General features: G+C 41.5%; 1 protein-coding gene across 1 annotated transcript in view; it reads right to left on the bottom strand.

The window, feature by feature from the left end:
• The window catches only part of LOC128735838 (protein serrate), a 139230-nt gene that overhangs the window by 8738 nt on the left and 103283 nt on the right, over positions 1-27209 (bottom strand). Inside the window, exon 14 of the mRNA XM_053830324.1 lies at positions 10722-10872. Coding sequence (XP_053686299.1) covers positions 10722-10872 — 151 coding nt within the window. The remainder of the gene's footprint in view (positions 1-10721; positions 10873-27209) is intronic.

Raw genomic sequence — 27209 nt, 5'->3', positions numbered from 1 at the left:
GCGCTATTCCAATAAGGCAATACTACGCAAGAAGCACATTCGAGCGCTTTTGAAATACCCGAAGATCCTGAACAGTAACGTCGATGCTCTGCATAAAATCGTGGACGACTTTCAACGTCATGTAAAGGTGCTGCAGCAATTAGGCGAACCCGTTGAACATTTCAGTTCTATACTGATAGAGCTTTTGGAAGATAAGCTGGATGACGCATCATTGCAGGCATGGGAGGAATCAGTCTCATCGGAAGAACAACCCACGTACACTAAGTTGATTGAATTTTTGCTAAAGAGAACCCGTGTACTAGAGAACATTCTCATCAACCGTCCCCAACACGGCAACCCCAAGTCCGGTGGCCAGCATTCAGGAAATAGGAAACCCTTCCAGTTCCGCGTGAACACCAATGCCATGACCGAAGCTGCTCCGAAGATGTTCCCGCCCTGTCCCGCTTGTGAAAGAGACAAACATCCCATGGTTGAATGTCCTGTTTTTAACGGATTAGACGTAAAGGGCCGTCTCAAAGTGCTTACCGATAAAAAACTGTGCAGCAACTGCTTTCGAAGTGACCATTTTGCCCGGACCTGTCGGTCCAAATACCGTTGCAGGCACTGCCATAAACGACATCATTCCATGATTCATCCCGGTCCTTTCCGGTCTGCAGAAAACGACCCCGTTGCTGATCGTGCACCGCCTGGCGCTTTTCAGATTGCTACCGCAGTTGCTACCCCGTTTTCACCCGATCCAGTTCAGTTAAATGCTGCTGCAAAGGAAACTAGCGGAAACGTTATCCTGTCGACCGTTGTTCTTTTAATAGTTGATGCCTACGGTCAGGAGCATATAGCCCGAGCCCTGTTGGATACTGGATCGCAGCCTAACGCGATCAGTGAGCATTTATGCCAGCAATTGCATCTTCCTCGAAAAATTGTTAACGTGCCCATTGCAGGCGTGGATGGTATAACAACCAATTCAAAATATCAAATCCGCGCTGAAATCCGTTCCCGAGTTACTGGATTCAAGGACACTCTTGATTTCTTGGTCCTACGAAAAGTGACCAGTGACACACCTCCCAGATCGTACACTGTTTCACAATGGAAAATTCCCGATGGAATACAACTCGCCGATCCCGAGTTCAACGTTAGTCGTAGGATCGATCTGATTATTGGTGCCGGTGATTTCTATACGCAACTGTTGGAAGGTCGGCTGCGATTGGCTACTAACAAATCCCTGTTAGTTGAGTCTGTGTTTGGTTGGATAGTAACAGGCAAGACCACAATACCCGCTGAAGAAGCCCAGCAAGCACCAGTAACTTGTCATGTGGCGACAGTTACATCAGTCGACAAACTGCTCGAGCGTTTTTGGGCTGTAGAAGAAGTCAGTAAAACAAATTATTCGATCACCGAGCAAGAGTGCGAAGACCTTTTTTCTGCCACGACAACCCGAGATGCTACCGGAAGATACATCGTTCGATTACCGAAACAGTCTAAATTCGAACAGCTGATTGGAGGTTCGAAGTTCAACGCATTACGACGTTTCAAGTGGCTGGAGCAGAAATTAGAAAAGGACGCTGACCTTAAGCAACAATATTGTGATTTCATGGCCGAATATATTTCCCTGGAGCATATGCGTGCCATTCCCGAGGACCATTTGGACGGTCCCGAAGCTTTCTATCTCCCGCATCACCCTGTAATCAAAACTTCCAGTACCACCACTAAAGTGCGAGTGGTATTTGATGGTTCCGCGAGATCTAAATCCGGACATTCGCTTAACGACGCCCTGCTTGTTGGCCCGGTAGTGCAGGATGAGCTACTAAGCAACATTCTACGATTTCGCAAATTCCCGATCGCGCTTGTAGCGGACATCGAAAAAATGTACCGCCAAGTTTTGATACACCCAGTAGACCGCCGGCTGCAGCGGATCTTTTGGCGATTCAACAGTACGCAACCCATTGGCACATATGAACTTTCGACGGTAACCTATGGTCTCGCCCCCTCCTCGTTCTTGGCAACCCGAACCCTGCACCAACTGGTGAATGATGAAGGTAACCTGTTTCCCAAGGCTGGCCCATCAGTCAAAAAATGTATGTACGTCGATGATTTCATTGGTGGGGAACATTCAGTAGAGCAGGCGATCCAGCTGCGCAACGAACTCAACGAGCTATTGCAGAAGGGTGGCTTCTGTCTTCGTAAATGGAACTCGAACGACCCTAAAGCACTAGCTGACCTCCCACAAGAACTGCTGGGAACAAAAACATCCCACAAATTTGATTCGGAGGGAACAATCAAGACGCTGGGAATCAGTTGGGAACCGGCAAGCGACTTGTTCAGCTTCGACGTTGCTGTAAATCTGCACAATGGCCCAGCAACTAAGCGCAGCGTACTTTCAACTATCGCCCAGCTTTTCGACCCGTTAGGCCTGATCGCTCCCGTAATCGTCCAGGCAAAAATCCTATTGCAACATTTATGGCTCTTATCTTTGAAATGGGACGAGGAAGTAACGCCGGAATTTCAAACGAAGTGGTCGACGTTCTGCCAAAATCTCCCGGATCTTCGTAATTTTCGGATCGATCGTTTTGCCTTCCTGCCCCAGTTTTCTTCCGTTGAGCTACATTGTTTTGCAGATGCGTCAGAAGCAGCTTATGGCGCATGCATATATGTTCGATCCGAATCTATCGACGGCGAAGTTAAAATCAGTTTATTGGCATCGAAATCAAAAGTAGCTCCCCTTAAGCGAATTACAATTCCCCGCCTGGAACTATGCGCGGCGCTGCTTGGTTCCTGTTTATATGAAAAAATTATCGCTGCGCTGGAAGTGAATTTTAGCGCAGTTTACTTCTGGACCGATTCAACTGTAGTCCTGCAGTGGTTGAAAGCGCCTCCTCGAACTTGGAAAACTTTCATCGCAAATAGAGTTTCAACTATCCAGTCAACAACCCACGGTTCAACCTGGGCGCACGTAGCTGGCGCCGACAACCCCGCGGACATGGTTTCCCGCGGTTTTCCTGCTGACGAGTTAGTCCTTAGCAATAAATGGAAACATGGACCTAGCTGGTTATCCTTACCCAAATCGAAATGGCCTGTGCAGCAACCTGTTTTGGACCCGAACCCAGTAGAAGAAATGGAAATAAGACCTGTAGCAGTGTCAATTGCGCAAGAAAATACTCCCAACCCGTTATTTCTACGATTCTCGTCGTACCAGCGCCTTCTCAATGTCGTCGGTTTCTGTTTACGATTTGCCCGAAATGCACGTGAACAAAATCAAACCTATCGAGTTCGCGAACCGATTCTCACTGTGGAAGAGTTGGAAACTGCAAAATTTGTTTTGGTAAAATTGGTTCAGGCCGAATCATTTCCCGAAGAAATCAAAAATTTGCGCAGAGGTAGCAGAGTAGCAACACGATCTCACATTCGTCTTCTCAGCCCGTTTCTGGATGCACAAGGTATAATTCGCGTCGGTGGTCGGTTGCGCCTGTCCGACGAACCATATAGTGTGAAACATCAAATAGTTATTCCCGGATTCCACCCGTTTGCAAAGCTGCTAATCAACTTTCATCATCGCAAAGTGTTACACGGCGGCAACAGTATGACTTTGGCTGTCGTTAGGGATGAATTTTGGCCTTTGAATGGAAGGAGAGCAGTGCACAATGTCATACGAAATTGTTTCAGATGCAGCAAAGCAAATCCCCGTCCCATACAACAACCCATCGGACAGCTACCAGTTGGCCGAGTTACCGCCAGTGAAGCATTCTGTCACACTGGTGTAGATTACTGCGGACCCCTGTATTTGAAACCTACCCATCGCAGAGCAGCAGCAAGGAAATGCTACGTCGCAGTATTCGTTTGTCTTGCAACAAAAGCCGTTCACCTTGAGTTGGTGGGCGATCTATCAACGAACACCTTTCTCATGGCCCTCGACCGTTTCATTTGGAGGAGAAATAAACCGTCGCACATATATTCCGATAATGGTACCAATTTCATCGGAGCAAAGAATACCCTGCATCAACTGTACATCATGCTTCAACCAGGACCGGAGCAAGAACGCATATCGAAACATCTAGCTGAAGATCACATCCAATGGCATCTCATTCCCCCCCGCTCCCCGAATTTCGGGGGCCTTTGGGAGGCCGCTGTGAAGGTAGCCAAAAAGCATCTTATTCGCCAGCTCGGAACCGCAACTCTATCCTACGAAGAACTTACAACTGTATTAACTGCTGTTGAAGGTTGCATGAATTCCCGCCCGCTCACGCCACTTTCAGAAGACCCCAACGACTTGTCTGCGCTGACTCCGGCGCACTTTCTGGTCAAAAACATGATTCGTCCGCTTCCCGAGCCAGATGTTAGAAACGTGCCTATGAACCGGCTTAGCCAGTATCAACGAGTTCAAGCTTATTCACAACGATTCTGGTACCGATGGAGGAATGAGTATCTCAAGCAGCTTCAAACCCAGTACAGCATTAATCCCGATCGTTACACTCTCGACGTCGGCTCGGTGGTAATTCTCAAAGACGACTCGCTTCCACCAGCACGATGGCCATTGGCCAGAGTTCTAGCAATCCATCCTGGTCCTGACAACATCACCCGAGTTGCTACACTACGAACGTCAGCCGGAATATTGAAGCGATCTGTATCGCGAATTTGCCCGCTTCCTTGTGTCACCGAACATCCCGTAACGAGCAATGATCCAAAATGATTACCGAACTGCCGCGCATCCAGCAAAATAGGAGCACATTAGGAAGTGAATTTATAATTTTGTTAAACTGAAACTTGTAGACAGCGTAGTTGAAAAATGTATTTTCAAGGTGGCCGGTTATGTTAGTTTGCATACCAGATGAACCGGTTCAAATGTACATTGCATACTAATTGGCAACCCTGTGTATTCCCACCTAGCATTAAATAGAATAATCTTGTGCAGCATTCAGATGACAGTTCGATATAATGATTTGTTTACATAAAAGACTCATTATTATATTCTGTACGAAGTTTAGTTAGCAGTTGTAGTTAGTGCAGCTGCAGTTTGCAGCTTCCGCCCTGTTTTCCCGATAAAAGGGACTGCAAATAGTTTATCAGTGTTCAGACAATTAGAAGACTTGCTGGAATTAACGTCGCGAGTTAGCACAGTTGCTCCTGTTATGAATAAACCTTACTCAAGATTGATACTTACCCCAGAATATTAGTGAATTATTTCGTGATATTATTTGAAGAATACTTACCCGGTTGTTCACTCGCCCAGTGTAAATTCCCAGATACTTACCAATGCCTGCATCCGCTGATCCTGAAAAGAAGAAGCGCTGAAAATAGAAGAAGGTAAAAGTGATCCCGAAGCCCCATATAGAATCCTGACCCAACAAATATCATATAAAAGACATCCAGAAGCCGACTACAAACGATTTGGAAGCCGGTAAAAAGTCGTTGAAAAGTCGTCTAAAAGTAATCTAAAAGCCGTCATTTGAATATCGACCTTCATTTCCTTTGGAAGCCACCCAAAAGCCATAGAAAAGTCATCTGTAGCTGAAAGTAACCGGAAAATCGCCTGCAGGTTGTATGAAAATCATCATGAAATCGCTTGAAAGTCATCTGAATATTGTTTGAAAGTCATCTGAATATTGTTTGAAAGTCATCTGGAAATCACTCATCTAAGAGTCATATGAAAGTTGTCAAAAATTCGTCTAAAAGGCATTTAAAGTTCGTTGGAGGCCTTCCCACTACCCTCTAAAGGCCGTTTCAATGTCATCTGAAGCTATCTGAATGTCATCCAAAAATTATTTAGAAGCTGTCTAAAAGTCGTCTAAAAGTTGTACGTCTGAAAGCCTCCTGTGGATCTTCTGAAAATCGTTTGAATGCCACTTGAAAGTCACCTGAAAGTCGTCTAAAAGCTGTCTCGTCCAAGGCTAAAAGTCGTCCAAGAGAACCGGCTATTAGAGTACAGGACAATTACGGGGCTAGTGCTACAATTCTAGTGACTCTCCACGGAAGGTACCACGAGTGGCTTGTTAGACCAGCATCGTACCTTGAAACTAAAAGCAAAGCAAAGCCATGGATATAAACATCCTAAGAACTTGACCCTTTTTTATCGACAGACTTTGCAGCCGGTTTTATTAGAGTACAGAAAAATTACGGGACTAGTGGAAAGATTCCATTAACTATATAGCGGCACCGTCCAGTCGAGATTCCAACAGACGATGACTGGCTTGTTAGACCAGCATCATACCCCGGAGCTAATCTTAAGCGGGCGACCTTGAAACTACCTGACCGGTTAAGAGACATTTATATACGGTCCAAAAGTCGTATGAAAGTAATCTGAAAGTCATCTGAAAATCAATTGCAAACAGTATAGTTCTCTGAAAGCCGTTTAAAAGTCGTCCAAACCCGTCTATAGGTCACCTGAAAGTCAACTAAAATCATCTGAAACTTGAAAACATTTTAAATGTTTGTCTGAAAGTCTTTTTAAAAGTCGTCTAAAGACCATCAGAAATTCGTTCGAAAATCACATAAAAATCAATATTTTTCGGGTAATTTTTCAAACAGACCTATGTGACATTGAGAGTTTCTCTTCGCGTCTCCTCTCTTCCGCTTTTCACGGCTACATAAATGCAAAGAAAAGAAAATTTTCAAAACATTTAGCAACCGATTCATGCAAAGCTGATGTGTTAAAATGCATTAGTATCGCCGTAAAAAATGGAAGAGTTGAGACACGAAGAGAATCTCTCATTGTCACATAGGTCTATTTGAAAAATTACCCGAGATTTTTTGAAACGGCGGTTTTACAATTGATGAAGGGACGGTAGGGGAAAGTAATGAAAAAAATTTGTTTTGAATTGAGGGGAAAGACCAGAAAGGCTATTGGTAGCTATGCTTAACAAGTAGTCGTTGTGACTCCTACCTTTTGTCCAACGCTGGAAGGTGCAATGGATCGGAACTGTAATCTGAAATTCTAACCGGATTCGAACCCACAACATCCGCCAGGGTATGTGGCTCGCTGATACTCATGCACCTTTGAACCACAGAGGCGCTGGACAAAACGAGACTGCACAATCCCCTTATTAAGGTAGCGACGTATCTGCGAGCCACATGCGCTGGTGGGTGTTGTGGGTTAATATTAATACATATGCCTGACTGCATTTCAAGGTCAAGACTAAAGACACAAGGTTGGTCTACACTAAAAATCTCTTTTTTTTTTTTTTTTTTTCGAATGTTTGGATCACCGTTCAATTATATGTTTGGGTTTGGTTGATTTTTTTCGGTGAGGAATGAAACAGTTTTATATTTTCTGTAACGTAACGCAGAAAATATAAAACTGTTTCATTCCTCACCGAAAAAAATCAACCAAACCCAAACATACACTAAAAATCGCCTGAATGTCACCTGAAATCTCTCAAAAGCCTTTGCCGTCTAAAGATCCTCTGAAAACCGCCTGAAACTCGTTGGAATAACATCTAAAAGTCATCCGGAAACCGCTTGAAAGTGATTTGGAAGATGTTTGAAAACTGCCTGAGAAATGTTCGGTTGAAAGTTTTCTGAAAATCTTTTGATAGTTTTCTGTAAGATGTTTGAAAACCGTTTGAAAGTCATCTAAAGGTTATCTACAAGTCAATTGAAAGCTTGAAGTGAGGAACCAACCAGAAAGTGCGCTAGTATTAGCGACCGTAAATTATCAGGATCTTCAGGGATAGATGTGATTGGTCAGGAGTTCAAACATCCCTCATCTTGAGCGAGCAACGTGCTTATAACCTCCAATATGGCTGGATTCTCACCAAGTACTCTCAGAATGTGATACTTTGCTGAACGAACTGCTGGTTCCCACAGCCCACCGAAGTGCGACCCACTCGGGGGGTGGAAATGCCGCTGAAACCCCTCTTCCGTACAGTGGTTTGATACCTTGTCGTGATGATCTCCGCTTCTCAACAGTTGCATCAACTCTTGGAGATTATGCCTTTCCCCGACAAAATTTGTGCCATTGTCGGAATACAAACCCGAGCAATTTACCCTTCGAAATACAAAACGGCGAAGTGTTTGAAGAAACCTTTCTGCCGATAAATCCGCCATCAACTCCATGTGAACAGCCTTCGTGCAGGGGCACACAAAAAAAGAAACGTAAGCCCTCACTGCTGGCCGGTCTCGCCTTCAAGCGAAAGTAAATTGAGCTAAACTCAGAAGCAATTGGGGTCCTGCGTGGAGTATTCCAAAGATTTTGGAGTCGACAACCAACTCTCCTGAGATTGTCTTGAGAGATTGTTGGTTGAAACCAAAGCAACGCAAATTGCCTTGAGACTGTTTCATTTTTCGAGAGCGCATTCCATTCTTTAGGGTAAGATACAAAAAGTTTTCTAAAAATTGTTAGTCGTAAATCGTCTGAAAGCCGTTTGTAAGTCACATAAAAATCATTTACAAGTCACCTGAAAGTTTAAATCTCGTCCGAAGGTTCCATAAAATCCCTTTACCTACAGGCATTTTTGAGTCGTTTGAAGATTACTTAAGAGTCGTTTGAAATTCTTGCTCGAAAGTCATCAGAATATCGTCTGAAGGTCTCCTGAAAGCCGATTGAAAATCATCCAGTAGCCTGGATGTCACCAAAAAGTTGAATGAAAGCCATCAGACAACACTCGTCTGAAAGGCGTTAGGAAAACGTTCGAAAGCCGTTTGAATGCCACCTGAAAGCCATTTAAAACCCGTTATCGAAAAACCATCTGCAAGTCGCCTGAATGTCAACTGAAATTCATCTGACGGTCGCCTGAAATTCTTGAAAATTGTCGGAAAGTCGTTTGAAAATGGCCTAAAAGTTGTCTGAAACCTGTTTGAAACTCATTTGAAGACCACCTGCAAGTCACCTGAAAGTCATCAGAAAGTCGTTTGATGGTCGCACGAAAATCGTATGAAAGCTGTCTGAAGATCGCCTAAAAGACGTTTGGAAAGTCGTCTGAAGTATCCCTAGCGCCCTAAGAACGCCTAACTATTGTCTGAAATTAATTTGAATACTATCTGAAAGTAATTTGAACTTCTTCTAAAAGTCTTGTGATAATCTGAAGGTCACGTGAAAGGCCATTTCAATGCCATTTGATGAAAGTCGTCTGAAAGTCATCTAAAAGTCGAGATCAGAAGCCGTCTTAAAAGCTGCTTTTTGTGTAAATCGTTGGAGATTAAGTAAAGTCAAATGAATATCATATAAAAACTATTCCAAAACCAACTGGAATTTATCTGATTTTTAGTGCGTTGGATGGATATTGTCCTAGTTTCCAGTTCGTTTACTTTTCCTCGCGTATGAATCGATCTAACGACGACGACAACCCGCTAAGTGGTATTTCGCATTGCAATTTTCCCACAATCCACGGAATTCCGCCCAATCAGGGCTTCCAGCTAGCGTGACTGTCACGCGCCTCATCAACGCATGCACGGGCACTGCCAATATGGGCTTTCGATTTCTGTCCCTCCAGCACCCAGCAAATTGGCAGTTTTGACATACAACTTAATATTATACAATCAGTCCCGGTTTAAGTTGCTATATTTTTTCCCCTCCGGGCAGTGTCAATCTGATGGAATCCGATGTGGAAACAAAGGCTTCGTCATAAAGCAGATCTCGTTACGCCTGTTACGACCGGTAGCCGATCCTAGCGGCGCGTTGGCAGCAGCCCGCGTGTCAACATTACCGATGGATCTGTCGATCACGATCCAATCGTCGCATTTCATTTACCCCATTCACAGTCCGAGAAAATCGAGCCCATATTGCGCGGGTTTGATTCGCGCTTAGTCGGTCCGCGCCCTCGCGAGAATCTCTTTATTATTGCAACTTCGGGGCTCGCAGTTTCGTGGCCGTTGTCACTCGTGGCTATGGGAACGAACTTGTTAATTTAAGTAGGCGCGGAACTTTCACTTGGAAAATGTTGCTATTTATGTGTTGCGAGTGCCGGTATGGTAACATATCAACGCATCGCGGGGAGTCCCATTCGGCCCGAGAAGCCCACAAATCGATACCGAACCGATACGGAACCGAAAGAGCTATCTCTCAATCAACGTTGATGATGCTGAAAAATGAACACTGGGACTTGAGCTGAGCGATGATCCACTATGATACCTTGCCGCAGACCGACCCCGGGAAGATATCGTTGACTAGAACATGAGTTGTAATTTGTTCCCTGCCAAGACATCGAACATGACAACGAAGGCATGTTAACAGACGTGTTCCTTCTCGCTCCACCCAAGACCCCTTTACTAACGTCCTCTTCGCGGGCGGATCACCCTCCCGGAGCGGTAACTCTAATTGTGTTTTCGTTTTCGAAATCGACTCGATAATTGAGAATACCGAGGCCACCTTCTCTAGCAGCCCCCGATCGAAACGCAACCAGCTGGAAGAAAAAGTAATAAATATGTTGACTCGCGAAGCGAAAGGATTACGAACCGTTTTACGATCCCTGCTGTGCGGGGTTGTTCAGCATGATGGGATCACTTGATCTGCCCGTGCGAGATTGGAACTGAGATTCCTAGAAATAGAAGCCAAGCTTAATTGACTTCCTCCCGCCATCCACTGGACCGGACCTATTATGCCGACACAACAACGGTCTCTAAATATTTGACAGTACCGCAGTAAAGCACAAAGCTACCACCCTGACAGTAGCCCAAAATCCAGAACAAGATAATTGAAAAGAAATATTCCAATTTTTATGGAAACGATAGCCATTAACTTTCCGGTTTGTCACCTGAGCGTGTTGTGAAAGAGTTGAACATAGTGCAGGACTTACCATTGGAACAGGGAGGAGAGCTGCACGGCGTCCTGAGGAACTCGCAGTGCCTTCCGGCCCGCGCCGGCGGACAGTGACAGTAGTATCCGCCCGGAGTGTTCAAACAGCGACCCTCGATGCAAGGTGACGAGGTGCAGTGGTCCTTCGCTTCCTGAAAAGAGATAACGTGGAAAACAGCCTGTTAATACCTATTAAATCAAACCGCATCGAAATGGCCCCCCTTTGACAGCCCTAGTAGTGATAGCGTCTCACGTCGGATTGTCAATCGCAACAACATTCCGAACGGGTTTCATGTTCCGTTACGCATTTTGACACCTTTTCGGCGAAGGCTCTAGAAGTGTCAGCACTACGCTTGTTTTCACGCTTTACGACTCACTCACCCCGTCTCAATCCGTCAAACAAACAAAAGAAACGAACAAGAGAAAAAAACAGCAACAAGTCCAAAATCGGGCGGTCTAAGCTCGTCAATTGACCAACCGGTAAGCTGATTAAGCCCCGATATTGCTGCCGTGCTTGCGCCCGAATCAATCGTCCCAAAAGCGAAAATAACGTAAAAATGTCGATTTAATAACTTCATCAGCCGGCAGCTCTTGGACTTGGAGAGGAGCTTGGATCGCGGTTTGACATGCGATAAAAATGGACCTGCTCCGTCGTTCTGTTGTGAGCTCCTTTCGGCAGGCTTCCCGGGCAAGACGTGACATTGTTATGATAATACCAATGATTCGATGGGGTCTGTCCCTCGCCCGGCATGGTTCCGCAGCACCCTCTCCAGCTAGCTGGCTAGCTAGCTAGCTAGCCAGCTAGGTCAGGAACTAACGACGCAGCCTGTTATTATTAATGCGACAGCCTCGCGCATAATATTAATAAAGTGAAAAGCGGGTAACGATGATAGCGAAACAAAGCACAGGGTAGTAGCAGCGCCCGACGACAAAAAACGTACGACAGCGCAGTTGCGGAGATGCGCGTTTGGACGAATAATTATCATAAAATTTTTTTGATTTACCACTTCGCTTGAGAAGGAGGAGGTTGTGGCTGGCTGGGAAAAGGAAATGAAACAGCAACGCGACTGGAATCCGGGGGAAAGATTTCTGCTGATGAGTCGGGAGGAGAAAATAGGCAACAGTTATATTAATTAATATTGTTGTCGAACAAGTGTTTTTCATTTTTGAAAGGTAGTAAATATTAACACCCTCGGTTGGAGACAACAACAATGTTATACTAGTTCCACGTTGTTTTATTTTTCTTTCTTTACTATGATTCCTTTAACATATTTGACATTTGTTAGATACAGAAAGCATAAGAAAAAGAATAATTTAAATTATGGCAGAATTTGTTTTTAATACAAACGGAATTTAGCTAGAAAACTGAGGGCAAAAATAAATCGATTTTGAGAATGAATTTTGCATTTCGACTGAGAGACGCTAACAAAGTCAATAGGACTAGCATTTTTATTTCTTCAAAAGCTCATATCTGGAAAACTGAAAATTATATATTTAATAATCAAACAAAACTATCTTCTATTCGACCATCAAAATCGATTCAGCGGTTCAAAAGTTATGAATTTTTAAAGTAAGAAAGGTTAGCAAAAAATGACAAGAAAATATTATAAAAATGTTACAAAAAATAACACAAAAAAATATCCAAAATTTGTAAACAAAAAAGATACAAAAGTAATTCAAAGCTATCACGAAAATGAGACAAAAATGCGATGAAAAAGCGCCAGAACAGCGACAAAACTTCGAAAAACACGATGAAAAGACGAAGAAGGGACAAAACATGCAAAAAGGAAGACAATATAGCAAAAAATAATATTTTTTCTGTCTTGACAATAAACAGGATACCTAAAAATAGTAAAACAGTGATAAAGACACAACAAAAAACGGCAAACCGACGACAAAAAACGAGGAAAAAAGGACAAAACAACGAAGGAAATCACAAAAAAGGAGACGATAATACAAAATATCAAAAACAAAAAACGATAAACAACCGACGAAATCATAATAAAAATATGACAAAAATAGCATGAAAAGCTGATATTAAGGGGACGAATACGAAGAAAACGCAGAAAATGAGATTACAAAAAACGGCGAAAAGTTGACGAAAATAAAACAATAAAATAACGAAAGGACGACCAAAGAAAGACCGAGAAAAATGATCAAAAGATGGTAGAGGCGGCGAAAAGACCGAGAAAAAGATGATGAAACAGTGATGACAAGTTGGTAAAGAGATGACTGACGGATAAAGAGACGAAAGACGTCAAAAACACGTTGAAAAGATACCGTAAAATGCCATAGAACCTACGAAAAATGTCAAAAAAAAATTAAAAATATCAACTTGAAGAGGAAAATTCCAGTTTGTTTCAAATAATACACTCAAAAATGCAATTTGAAACTGCAAGAATAAATTTGGCTTTCACGTTTAAACTTTAAGTAAAAATGCCTAAAATCCATATTTTTGTGCTCGATTAAAAAGATCTCTGGTTTTTGCCCCCCTCCCCCCTTCACAACTGGCCCAATACCGTAAGGACAACAACTTTATAAAATATTTGTAATGGCCTAATAACAATACAAAAATGACACCAAAAATAACAGTTTACAGCAGCATATTAGAAAGTTCACATTGGATTAATCGGTCTGGTTGTGATGTGCGTGGAAGGTTACAGTGTAAGTTAGAATTTTAAATTATCTTATACAATAGTTAGTTGTAAAAAGTCCGTTTCCGTTCATTTTGTTATACTTTCAGTATAGAGGGTTAAACAAAATCAACATTCTCACGTTTAAATGTAAACACTTGACTAAGAAAACATTTGTTAACGTTGTAAGTAATTGTATGTGTAATGACGAAGATTGTTTAAATAATTGTAATGTTTTATAACAATAGTTGCTCCGAGGATGAAGGCATAGACCTTCGAAACGTCAGCCGAAAACGTAAAATAAAGTTTTCGTAAGAAACCCGAGACCGAAAAGCCACATCTTTTAATACAAATACAACGGTCTATTATAATTATCATACAACAACAATGGCGCCTAGTGAATCTCCGAACACCTTCTACAATAGTCTTCCGCCATCGCAACGCAGATTACTCAAGCACTACGCAGACTCAGTTAAAAAACTCAGCGCACAACTTACCCGGAAAAGTTTTCTCCAACGGTGCAAGAAATTTGGCCTTTACCCGTCACACATCCAACAGTCCTTTCGCTGCATCAATGGACTATTAGAAGATGCCAGCCCATACCGAGGACAGTTGGACAGAGCAATTAACAACTTCAAACGAACGATTTCGAACATCGAGATAAAAGACAGCTACCACAAAATCAAACAGCTGGAAGAAACAAAAGCCTCTTACACCGCTCAAATCACACAGGTAACCCCCTCGCACATTTACACCAGTTTCTTCCAATCGCAAGAAGCTTACCTACGTAGACAGGGCCTTTTAGCAAAACGCAAAACTGAAAACAAGTTTCAACGATTATTAATCAAAAAATCAGTTGAAAACCCGATCAATATCACTGTAAACGAAGCTTTTATATGTAATAGTACGGATGTAGCGCTTCCAAACGAAACGATGATTTTGTTAGGTTATGGTTCAAAATTCGCCTTGCCCTTTGAGAATAATCGCGAAATTCCTTATTTCAAAATTATTGCAGACTTAGAATCGATCATTAAACTTGAACCTGACGAAACGTTACAGGCAGCATACCGTAACCAACTTGCCAATGTCATGCAAAATTATATATACAAAAGAAAAAACGGTTTAATCAACCCGTATTCCGATCAAGTCAATCGTTTTCTGACAGAAGCATATCACATTAGCAGCAGGTTCGTACGCGACAATCCGGACGTATGTATTTTACCGGCCGACAAGGGAAACAAAACAGTTATAATGAATAGAAACGAATATGAGTCTAAAATGCAAACCCTTGTTGACGACGTGAATACATACGAACGGATTGATACAGATCTCACGAGCAAAATTCAAACAAAAAACAACCAGCTGGTGAATGCTCTGTACGATCAGAAAATGATCGACCAACAAACCAAGTCTAGGTTGATCACGTATCACGCTACTTGTCCCAGAATTTATGGTCTACCTAAAATTCACAAGCCGGGTAGCCCTCTCAGAGTCATACTATCATGCATTAATTGCCCAACTTATGATCTCTCTAAATATCTGGCGAACATATTACGACAATCGATAGATCAGAACAAATACAATGTTCGAAATTCATATGAATTTTGCACATTCATAAACAATGTAAGCTTACCACCAGAATATGTACTGGTGTCATTCGATGTCGTCAGCTTGTTTACGTGTATACCAAGACATTTGGTAATTGAAGCGGTGCGAAATAATTGGAGTGCAATTGAGAAAAATACAACCATCAAATGCATAGACATGTTTATAAAACTGATCGAATTTAATCTCTCCTCCAGTTATTTCGTTTTCCGTGGCATGTACTTTCGGCAATTGGCAGGCACTGCAATGGGGAATCCTCTCTCCCCGGCACTTGCTGACCTCGTAATGGAAACGCTACTAGACAATGTGCTGAAGATGATCGATATTCCCATTCCATTTGTTAAAAAATACGTGGACGATTTGATAGCCGCTGTTCCCCCCAACAAAGTTGAGCATGTTAAGAACGCTCTCAACGCGTACGACTCACATATTCAATTCACGTGTGAAGTTGAAAATGAAAACCGTTTACCCTACTTAGATATGATTCTAATAAGAACGGAGGAACAAAAAATCGTCACCGACTGGTACATGAAATCCGTTTCTTCGGGACGAATTTTAAACTATCTTTCGTTGCACCCACTAACACAGAAGCTTAACACGGCCAGCGGTTTCATAAGTCGAGTTTTTCGCTTATCAACATGCAAACCGCTAGCAGAGAAGAAGAAAACGGTGCGTGAGTATTTGGCTAAAAACAATTACCCGATCGCTCTCGTCAACCGCTTGATGAACAGAGTGGCAAATGGAAATGGAAATAGTGTTACCACTGAGAATACACCGCAAGTTTATCGATCTCTTCATCACGTTGACTCTCTAACTCCCGCACTTGCAAGAATAATACGCAGAAACTTCAAAAACGTTAAATTGGGTTTTAAGTGTTCGAAAACAAATTCAATTTTGTTTTCAAAATTAAAAGATCCGACTCCAAAACTTTTTAAGCGCAATGTAATCTATCGCATACCTTGCATAGACTGCGACAGTGCATACATTGGGTTAACAACACAACAACTCAAACAACGTTTGTCTGGTCATCGTTCACTTATGAAACGATATCAAGAGTTTAATGCGTCGGGCAATGCGGAGAGTAACAAAAAAGATGAGTTTAAAAAGACGGCGCTGATGGTACACATGATAGATAATGATCATAATTTTGATCTATCTAAAGTAACGATTTTAAATCAAGATAATCGAGTTCAAGCACTGCAAATACTTGAAATGTGCCATATATTTACAGACCAACTTACAATTAATTTTAGAACTGATACGAACAATTTAAATGTGGCATATTCGGGTATTTTGCATTCACTTGCTCAGTAACCGTCTAATTTTTGCTCTCTTTCTCTCCGTCTCTCAAATTAAATACAGTATAAGCTTCGTTTACAGCAGCATATTAGAAAGTTCACATTGGATTAATCGGTCTGGTTGTGATGTGCGTGGAAGGTTACAGTGTAAGTTAGAATTTTAAATTATCTTATACAATAGTTAGTTGTAAAAAGTCCGTTTCCGTTCATTTTGTTATACTTTCAGTATAGAGGGTTAAACAAAATCAACATTCTCACGTTTAAATGTAAACACTTGACTAAGAAAACATTTGTTAACGTTGTAAGTAATTGTATGTGTAATGACGAAGATTGTTTAAATAATTGTAATGTTTTATAACAATAGTTGCTCCGAGGATGAAGGCATAGACCTTCGAAACGTCAGCCGAAAACGTAAAATAAAGTTTTCGTAAGAAACCCGAGACCGAAAAGCCACATCTTTTAATACCAAAAATAAAACAATCTAATGATTCAAAAACTCAAAACAAAAAACTACAAGGTATACAGCCCTAAGGGTTGTACGAAAGGGTGACGTAGGACTATATCAGATCAAAGACTAATGTAAACTGCTTTTCTGGCATATGTATGTTTATAAGAATCTGTGAGTGTCATTGTGTGAATATTTAAAAGACAAGAGCGAAATATTCAGATTCAATTATTGATTTAATGCAATGTTGGCTTTGGAAATACGCGGACGGGGGTTCATAAGTACAACGCCTGTAACCTTTGAGACATAGAGATTTCTTTTAAAAATCACTTGCGTGCATCATAGAGATTAAAATGGTAATGAATGACCTGTTTTATTTGTATGAGGTATCGATTCATCATAAAATAAATAAATTCAAAAGAAATTCATGCCTCCAAAAACCCCCACTTGCCAAATTTGGTTCCATTTGCTTGATTAGTTCTAGAATTATGAGGAAATTTGTATTTCATTTAAATGGGAAACCTCTTAGAAGGGGAAGGGGTCTCAGTACACCATAGAAAAAATTCTTACCTCCAAAAACCAAAAACCCCCACATGTCAAATTTGGTTCCATTTGCTTGATTAGTTCGAGTTTTGAGGAAATTTGTGTTTCATTTATATAGGAGCCCCCTCCCTCTTACTTCCTCCTTAAAATTGCTCTCTTACCCCCCTATAAAATTCATTTTATCTATCCAACGACATATAAACTGTTCAGTTTCGTTCAGTAGTTTAGTAGTTATTAGCATTTGAAATCTTTCATTCAAACGTTACACTTCTATTTTCGTTTTCACAAAGTGCTACCCAGTCCCAGTATAGTAAACAAAGACGAAGTCCTACGTCAAAAAAATGATGAAAGTATTGATACAAAACAGCACAATGATGATGCAAAAATAACACAAATTGCACGATCAATTGCTCGAAAATGACATAATATATTTATATAAGTCTATTTATCTAAGAGGCTTATGTCTGTACCGAAAACCAGGTCTCTGACAGGACGTCATGCTTTCGTAGCAATGGGTTGTCTTCTCAGTCAGCTCACTGCTCGACTGCTGGCCTGCTCGATTGCTCAACTGGTTGACTAGACTGCTCGACTGAACTGGTCGATTTGATTGCTCGACTGGACTGCTTAACTGAACTACTTGACTGAACTGTTCGATTCGACTGCTCGACTCAACTGCTTGATTGGACAGACCGACTTGCAGTACGTAAAGTGGCTGAGATTGGCTGCGCATACCTGCGCCCTTTTAAAATAAAGCCCCTTAAAAATTGATTGAAAATTAGGCAAAAGCTGGAATAGCTCGAAAACTAAGGAAGGTAGAGCTGCACTTCTTTCAGCAAAAAGGTGTATTTTCATAGTATGTTAAACTTCGTGGAACATCAAAACTGCGTAGAAGTCGAAATAACCCGAAAAAAATAGAAAAACTGGTATTAAGGGGCATTATAATAGTTAGTAGCACCATAACTTCTTTCCCTTAAGAGATAGAAGTTCTCTTTCTTCGACAAAAACTCCTTAAATAACATTTTGTACAACTTTTTCTTGGGCTTTGTTTAGTTTTGGCTTCAAATAAAAAAGTCAAATTGATTATTTATTGACCCACCTCCTGAATGCAATTTTTTTTGGTATAATAAAAAAGTGCTTCAAAAATCAAGAAACTTTTGTGAAGACTCAAATGCAAAAAACTTAGTAGTTTCAGCGCAAAATCTGATGGCTGCCTGTTTTTGAAGTCGTCCCACTGTGCGGTGGTTCTACAATTGATGAACGGACGGTAGGGGAAAGTAATGAAATTTTTTTGGATTGGAGGGGAAAGAGCGGAAAGGTAAGGGGCGGGCCCTGGCGGGTATTGTGGGTTCGAATCCGGTTTTAATCTCAGATTATAGCTTGGTTCGACCCCTGCACCAAGCAAAAAGGTAGGAGTCACAACGACTACTTGTTAAGCGTAGCTACCAATAACCCCTCCCTCGCCTTTTCGCTCTTTCCCCTCACTGCCAAAAGAATTTCCATTACTTTCCCCTACCGTCCCTTCATCAATTGTAGAACCACCGTTTCAAAAAAATAATAATTTTTGAACAGCTTGTTCGTTTGCAATAAATCTTCGGAAAAAGCCCTGCGATAGATCTTTTATTTAATACCAAAATCGGTGTGGTCGGTTGAGCGGTTCTGAAAAACACCGTGTCAAAAAATGATAAGAGGGGGGGGGGGGGTATGTAGCTCCTATACCCTCTATCTAACCGAATTCAGAAATTTATCCTGGACCTGGAAGATTGAATCCCGCAGACCTTATAACAATGAAAATTAAATAAAACACGCCGTCAAGCCGTTTGTGATTTGTGTTGCGAAACATGATTGACCGACACGTCACCCCTTAGGCAATTAAGAGGTGCCTCTCGACTTCCAATTTAGGTGAAGAGAGGTGAGAGACACTCTCCGCTTAACCCACTTTGTTTATCAATTTCTCGCCCTCCGCTTGCTTTGAAGCCTACGAATGAATTCGCGCGGGAGAGGGAACGAAGAGGGCGGCACACACACGGGGAAGGTAATTTTTCTGTTGGCGAAATAGGAGGAAGCGATTCTCATTAGGGACACAAAGTAGGTGGGGAAATTTCCGATTACTTTAGGCTAGAGTAAGACCAAATACACTGAAGTCGCTTTTTACGCGGTTTTTACGCGACTATTTTTACGCGGTTTTTTTACACGGTTTTCGGATTTTACGCGGTTTTCGGAATTTACGCGGTTTTGATTTACGCGGGACGTATCCTGCGCGTAAAATGCGACTTGAGTGTACTTTAGAAAAATAGATATCATTCGATTCTGGTCAGTCGTAAGTCGCCCGTCGAAGTGGTTCAGTTCGAACCGTTCTGTTATTTTCTAGTTTTAAGACCGAAGGGGGTGCAAGCCTCCTTCGCAGTCGGACCGAGAAACGATTCAATAGGGATCTGCTAGGTAATTGTGTGTTTCAAATGAGAATAATAGCAGGCTAATTGGTCCGAGGCATCTCCGAAAAACAGACGACTAAAGTCCTGAGTTCTTGGAACCTCGATTGGTATATGACACTCAGCCTTTCGAGCCCCTGAATTGAAAACCAGAAAGCGACAAGAAGTGCGGTCAGCAATTTCAAGCAGAACATCAGCCACTCTGTCTAAAATGTCACAAACAAGTGGGACAAGTCGCCTACAACCGTGCATCGAAGTCGGATGCTAGTTTTTTTGTTTAGATTATAGTCCCTTTAATCAGCTTTGGCATGTTGGGAGTGATCTTGTCCAACGTGTCACCGACACGCTGTTGGCGGCATGCCATTCAATGGCCTTTACTGCTTAGTGGCAGGATACAAAAATCGGTCAAAACAGCACGTAACAATTGTGTTGCTCGTTTACGTCAATTTCCCGGTTGACGCTCGCGGTAAAAATGAAAGTTACAATAAGAGTGCAATAATACTACAAATATTTTTTCTGTTTTACTTGTCTTTGACTCTATTGTGGTCCAACGTAAATCATTTTATAAGGTGGAGGAGCGTTTATTAGTTAATTGTCCAGTAGCGTAAGATATAAATCTTTTTTGTTTGATGAGGAAGAATGGTAAATTGGATGATATTGCGAAATTTTGATGTGGGTCCATAACTATATTGCGTTCAATTACTGAGTAGGATGTGGAACTCTAACCTACACTCTTTCGGTTTGCGCCCAAATATTTTAATCTAAAACTAGATGTGAGATTGTCTAATATAAGGTGTCGTATACTGATAGTTTAATTGTCAAAACATTTGGGCACGAACCGAAAGAGTGTAGGTTAGAGTGCCACTCAGTGATTGAACTACGCAATATATTTTTGTCCCCGCGTCGAAGTTTCGCAATATCGTCCAACCTACCATTCTTCCTCACCAAACGGTACTACACCTTTAACTACAAATATCATGGTGTTTTGACCGTCTAATTTTGTTTATCGTCGTTGAGCAGTTTTTTTTTTCATCTTATTTTCGATCTAAAAAAATAATAATCAGAGAATGGTTCCCATAGCGGTTATGAACTGATTTACAAATCCCCATTCGGTGGAGCTGTCCCGATTGTCTCACTTCCCGTCCCGAGAAATCCTTCTCGGTTTCATCCCTACACACCCAGCCATGAACATGAGTGACACCCGTTGAACGAGATATGGACTTAATACGTTCCTTTAGGAGGTTCCTCCAAAAGCTCGAATAATGCCAGTTGACGGCAAGGACGGCAGCGAGAAGGCATCGATTTAATCCTTCCGGATCAGTCGTGTCAGTGTGTGTGGTGGTGGTGAACGAATAAATTCACCGAAGGTGAAAGGAATCAACCGTAGCTCTTGCTGGCTGCAGCCAGAATTTTTCAAGCGACAGGAATCATTCTCGTCGTCTTTGTTCGATGACCGCACCGCAGCAGCGCAGCTTCAGAAGCAACAGGCAACAGAACACAGAAACAGATCTCATGAATACATAAATATAAATTCAAAACGCTGCGAAACGTTGCTCGGCAAACACAGAGAGGTTATGAGCCTGATATTAATTCGTTTTTAGAGGAGAAAAATAAACAGGAAAACCTGTTTGAGGTTTTGCACTCATTTCACCTGCGACCGAGCGGCTCGACGCGACGAACCGATGGACGGACGGACAAACTAACTGACGGACTGCTCTGGTAGTTTTTGCAGTAGTAAAAGGCACTTAACATGAGGGCGCTGCGGCTGCCGTTTCGCAGGTTGTGCATTCGTCGAATATCCACCGCCGTCGTCGTACCGCCGCACCGAACCCACCACTTACCTGTGCCGTACTTGTTCAAACGGTCTGCGAGTGTAAGTTCAAAACGTTTGAAATGTTGACTGGAGTGACGTTTCAAGATTTAATATATTGTTCGCATTTTTATCATCTTTCGCCTGGCTTTGGGCTTGTAATAAGCTTCACAGCCAACGGTCGTTCGACCATTGCGAAACATGTGTGTGGCTCCCGTGGTTCACGGAGTGCACACGATAGGAGAGGTTGTTAGGTAGCGAAGCGGGCGGCTGGAGGCGGGTGTAAGGTGTAAGGAATGCCACTTGTTTCGCGATCTGCAGCCGACCATGTTGTTGGTGCAACCAGCAAACACAATCAGAACTTGCATTCTGTGAGAACCATCCAGTGCTCTAAACACGTGTAAGTGCGGATCGGCTGATTAAAAGTTTAACTGCATTTGTAATTCAGAATTTATTCGTTTGACCCACATCCAACGTGTGGCGGATTAGGAATTTGAAACCTCTCTCCAATAGCGAACGGAGCCGATCACACAAATGGTGTCACATTTTATGCTGGGTGATAAATCAAAGGAGGCGATCATCATGGTGACAGTTTCGAAAGAAACGACAGCAACAACGCCCGCCCACCAGTTGTCGCTCCTAACAAAACAAGAAGCACAGTCAGTTGGAAAAAATTGTTTGCCGTTTGGAGCGTTTCGCAATCGCAATCGGTTTCGAACTCTATGCATCCTTCCAAAAAAAAACGAACCGAAGATGCGCAGGCCTCACCGGAACAATAAAAGCCCGCCCCAGCGTGCGCGTCATCGTCGTTTACCCAACGTCGTCGTCGCGTTTGAACTTTGAAGCGGCAACCGAGAAGAACTACTCCGCGTCCTCCTCCGCCTTTTTACGGCGGTGCGATATTGTGAGCATAATTTGTACGGGCGATGTCGAGATGGACCGCGCACTTTTTTGCATGATAATAAGCTCGATAATTACGTGATTTTTTCCGCCTTCGAACTGACAACGTTCCGCGTTCCGCCGGGGCGTTGTGTCGGTCGGATTGTCCGATGCAATAAAAGAGCAGTTTTCTTCGATGGTGACAAATGGGTGCTACTTTGTTGTTGCTTTTGTTGCGACCTGCGAGTTCATATGGGCTGTGGCCTTCTTTTCTCGGTTTGGAATTTTTCTACAGCTAAGTTTTGGGATGCTTATACGCGGGGTAGAGGGGGTGATTTGACGAACAATGGCAAGCCTTGTTTGAAGAGGATTTAAAAGTGACAGCGGACATTCCAGTGGTAACTGTTCGAAGCTTGAAGTTGAGGTTATTGTAAAAATTTTCTTTATGAACTTAAGCCACAGGTTACTGTTAGCTTTGTTGCTGTTGTTATGCGATCTAAAAATTGACCGTAAAATCAACGGATTTCGTCCGACCACTTTATCAAGTAATTTGAAAAAATTACTGGACTTCGCATTGAATACGGGGTTCCTAGTCACACGGTCTACTCTTTAGAGCGTTTGACGATGTCGGCTAAAAAACTATCGTATCTCTACCGGTTCTTGAGTCTATACAGGGAATGGCTTCAGTATCATGGTAGCTACGACCTTTCTCCGCAGCTGCGCGTAATCAAGTTATTTCCGCCAGGAAACAACAGTCGTTCCGGTCCTGCCTGTTCGTGTACAGATCGGGGCTTTCAAATCTTCAGACCAGACAAGAGCGTTAACTTCTAAAACAATGACAACTGCTCTGTACAACTGAGCTCTTCCGATTCGCAGCTGATTTACTACCAAAACGTACGTGGACTTGGACCAAATAATATGTCTATTGCTGGAACAGAATCGAACTGCGATAGAATCGTAAAAACGTTGAAAAAATATGCAACTTTACTGAATATAGGACTATCCATCTCTTACTGGTTGCAAAATGTAATGTTTTTGCTGAGAAAAAAAATCCAAAAAATTGTTTATTTTTTTAAAATACATCATCTGACAATAGTAGTGTCAATTATTAATAAGCAGCATAAAACAAGCAGTATAAAAACACACAAAAACCCTTATTTAATCCACGTAGTGGTGAAAGGAACCTTTGTTATACGGTCTTGCGTGCTACCTATTTGAGATAGAAATCGACACGTCTTCGGAACATAATTCATCTATTAACGTTAACGTTGCGTAATGCGTTGGTTTACATAAAAATTTTCTCGGTGCTAGCCGTTAGTAAGTTGTTGAGACACCACTGAAGAAAAATATCAACCATTCGCTGGAGTGCCAAACAGTCTACAGTATCGTTGACAATCTTGAACAGTTTCACGTCGCCTGCAAATAGCCGGGAGTAAAAATGAAACGTCGTTTATAAACAGCGTGAATTGCAATGGTCCCACATTACTGCCCTGTGGAACACCGGAGAGGTTCGTGGAATATGCAGACTGCTGACTTCCTATCTTTCGATTTAAAAGCTAGGATCGAAGCCATTGTATTAGCGCAGAACAAACTCCAAGTTTTTCCAATTTTGCTAGCAGAGTATTGTGATCAACTCGGTCAAATGCAGCTTTTAAATCGGTGTAGACCGAGTCAATTTGCGGACCTACGGTCATATTTTATATGCACGCTGCGGTAAACTGTACAAGGTTTAAAGGTTTGTAGCAGTAGAGCGTTTCGCATAAAAACTATGTTTCTCAAGAGAGAAGTAGTGCTTGCACCTCCTGCATATCGCTTGCATATCACCGAAAGGGTTACACTTTTGTTTCAAAATCAATAAAAAAAAGACGAAATTTAATCAAATTTTAGTTTAAATAAAAATTTTACCGACATTTGTGCTTCACTACTTCATTTTATGAAATAAATCATTTCATAAATTTGAGATTTGACTTAAATTGAGGACTTACACTTTCGACTTGCGTTGTTGATCTTTCATCAATGTTTTTCTGTCTTTTATCTTTTATTTTTCTTCGTATGATTTTCCGGTTCGGTGGTTCGTTCTTTTCCTACCCTCTAGCTTTCTGGCATCTTTGCCTTGTCTTTTTGTCTATTTTTTTGGTTGCTCTTGACTGTGTCTTTTTGCTCTCATTTGATAGTCTGTTTTGGCATTCCTTGTCACTGTATTGCTATGTTTTAATCGTCTCTTCATCGCTTTTTCTGTATTTCTTTGTTAGTCTTTTCGACGTTGTTGACATTTTTTTGCAATTATTTCCGCGTCTTCATCGTATTTTTGTCACCTTTTGTCTTTTGTTTTCATCAGCTTTTCGCTTACTTGCGCTACTACGTTTTCGTCATCTTGTCGCTATCTTTTTGCCGCTTCTTCTACGCCTTTTTGTCGTCTGTTTTTTGTCTTTTCGTCGTTCGTATGTTGTCTTTTCGTTATTTTTGACATGCTTTCGCCTTGTTTTTGTCATCTCTCTCGTATCCTATTCGCCAGTTTGTGACTTCGTTTTTGCATTTTTCGTCGCTTTTTTAACAGCTTTTCATCGTCGCTGTCGTTGTTCTTTGTTTTTAACCCAGTGCCCTTCTAGTATGTAAAAAAGACAACCAAAATATTTTCTTTGCTGTTTTGTCTTTTTCTATTGTGAATTCGTCGTCTTTTTGATCCGTTATTCGTCATTTTTTCGCTGTTTTTTTGCATGGTTTGTACGCTTTTTAAATGTTGTTTTATCGTGTTTTTTGTCGCTGTTTTGGTTTCTTTCGTCATCTTCATCATATTTTCATGTTATTTTTGTCGTTTTTTCGTCCGTAGTTTTTGACGTAGGACTACCTTCTTGATTTCTATTTTATCTATATGGGAGTGCACTTTAGAAAAACGAAAAGGGAACATGTAACGAAAACTGGTTATAGTTTGCACACTTATAACTCAGTCATCCGTCAATAGATTCTAGAGATATTGGTATCAGTCGATTGGAAATTTTTCTAAAAATCCAATACAACACAGTAGTTTACATTCCCTGTTTACAGTCACTAACAGACGTTTAATGATTGAGAAAATATTAAACGAATATTCATTACTTCATTATTTAAATTTTTTGCCTCCCACGTCAATGCTTCCATAGCATGGATTACAGATATATATATATACGAGATGAGCTATGGGTTAAGCTCCGTTTGATTATGGAGAATGTCGTCGTGGTTGGGCCGTCTTTTGGTCCATGAATTCCATTTTTAAAGAAGTTTTAGAAATTTAACAAAGGTGTAAATATAAAGGTCTAAACACGAACTAATTATAATACCTTTGTTAAATTTCGAAAGTTTCTTTTGAAATGAGATTTGTGGACCAAAAGATGGCCCAACCACGACGACATTCCCCTATTTAATTTACCCCCTATAGAATCCGATCGAAAATTGTTGAGCTTCAGCTGTTGCTGCTTCCCCGGATAAAGCAACGAAGACATCCAAATTCACCAAGCGAGATGCCAACAAACCAAAGAATCAGTCGACTCATGCGCCAGCGAACGATATGGTTTTGGCTGCTATGCCTTTTGCTGCGCATCGTCATTCGGTCAGCGGCTTTGGCAGGTGACGCATCGGCAGGCAGCTTTCGAGTCACGTCAGTGGCTTCATTCTGAAGGTTCCAAACCGTCCTTTTTAGGACGAACGAATTCATTTATGAAAACATAGAAATTTTCTTTACGAATCGTAATGAAATTTCCAAATGTAGCTGTTTTGTTAAATCATGAAGAACTTTCTTCCGTTTAGATCTTTGGAACGTTAAATTTGTGGCGGTGAACCCGTCTCCAAATAGAATTGCTACTAATTGTGTCACACGTCAAGGATAACTTCAATACAATGAACTTCGAAAGTAATCTAATTTCGACTGCTGTCTACCGGACTAAAACGTGTTGGACAAATTTATCTAAACGATCATAAACATAAAAGTCTATCCTGATTACAGATCCTACCAGTACCGTTTGTCCGGTAAACGATATTCCCATTACTGTGAATCTTCACACCAATAGCCCATCTAAAGGACGAGAGTTGACAATGGACATCATGAGTCAGAAATTTGAGAATTCAAGATTAACAAATGGACCTTTTCAGGTCCACAATTTAAGTTATCTGAAGAGTCGAAATTATGAATTTCTCACATGTAAGAACACAATCCTTTAATGCGCAACTTGAGCATTTATACATGAAATTCATACAAAAATCACCGGGAGACGAATTGTTCTACATTTGTAGTCCTACGTCAAGCCTGCTTGTACTTTTTTGACCTTTGTTTCTGGTATTTTTCGTTGATTTTTTCGGCAGCTTTCTCACGTTTTCTTGTACTATTCTGGCATTTTTTGTTGTGTTTTTTCGGCAATAAACCATCTTTTCGTTATCGTTTTACCATTTTTCTGTCTCGTTCATTTTTGCAGTTTTCTCATGGTCTGTTAGTTGTCAAAATAACAAAAGCTGTCTTTTTACTGTCTTTTCGTCATCTTTCTGTCGTATAGTCGCCATCTTTTCGTGGTCTTTTACGTGTTTTATCGCCTTTCTGAAGCTTTTTACTTGTTTTTGTCCTTGTTTTACCGTCTTGTTATCACTTTTTCTACAGATATTTTTTGGTCGTTTCATCGTTTTGTATTGTCATTTTTTGCTACTGCTCTGGCGTTTTTTTCGTCCTCTTTTTGACGGCTCTGTTTCATTCATCATCTTATTGTTGTCTTTTCGACGCGTTTTCGCCGTCTTTTTGTTGTAATTTTATTTTATTTTTTTTCGTATTTTCGTCATCTTTTTGTCATCACTCTGTCGTATTTTTGTTCTTGCTGTATGCCGTT

The sequence above is a fragment of the Sabethes cyaneus genome, chromosome 1 (assembly GCF_943734655.1).
Source record: "Sabethes cyaneus chromosome 1, idSabCyanKW18_F2, whole genome shotgun sequence".
Lineage (NCBI taxonomy): Eukaryota > Metazoa > Arthropoda > Insecta > Diptera > Culicidae > Sabethes > Sabethes cyaneus.
Note: the sequence above shows the minus strand (reverse complement) of the source record. Positions and strands in the feature narration are given on the sequence as shown.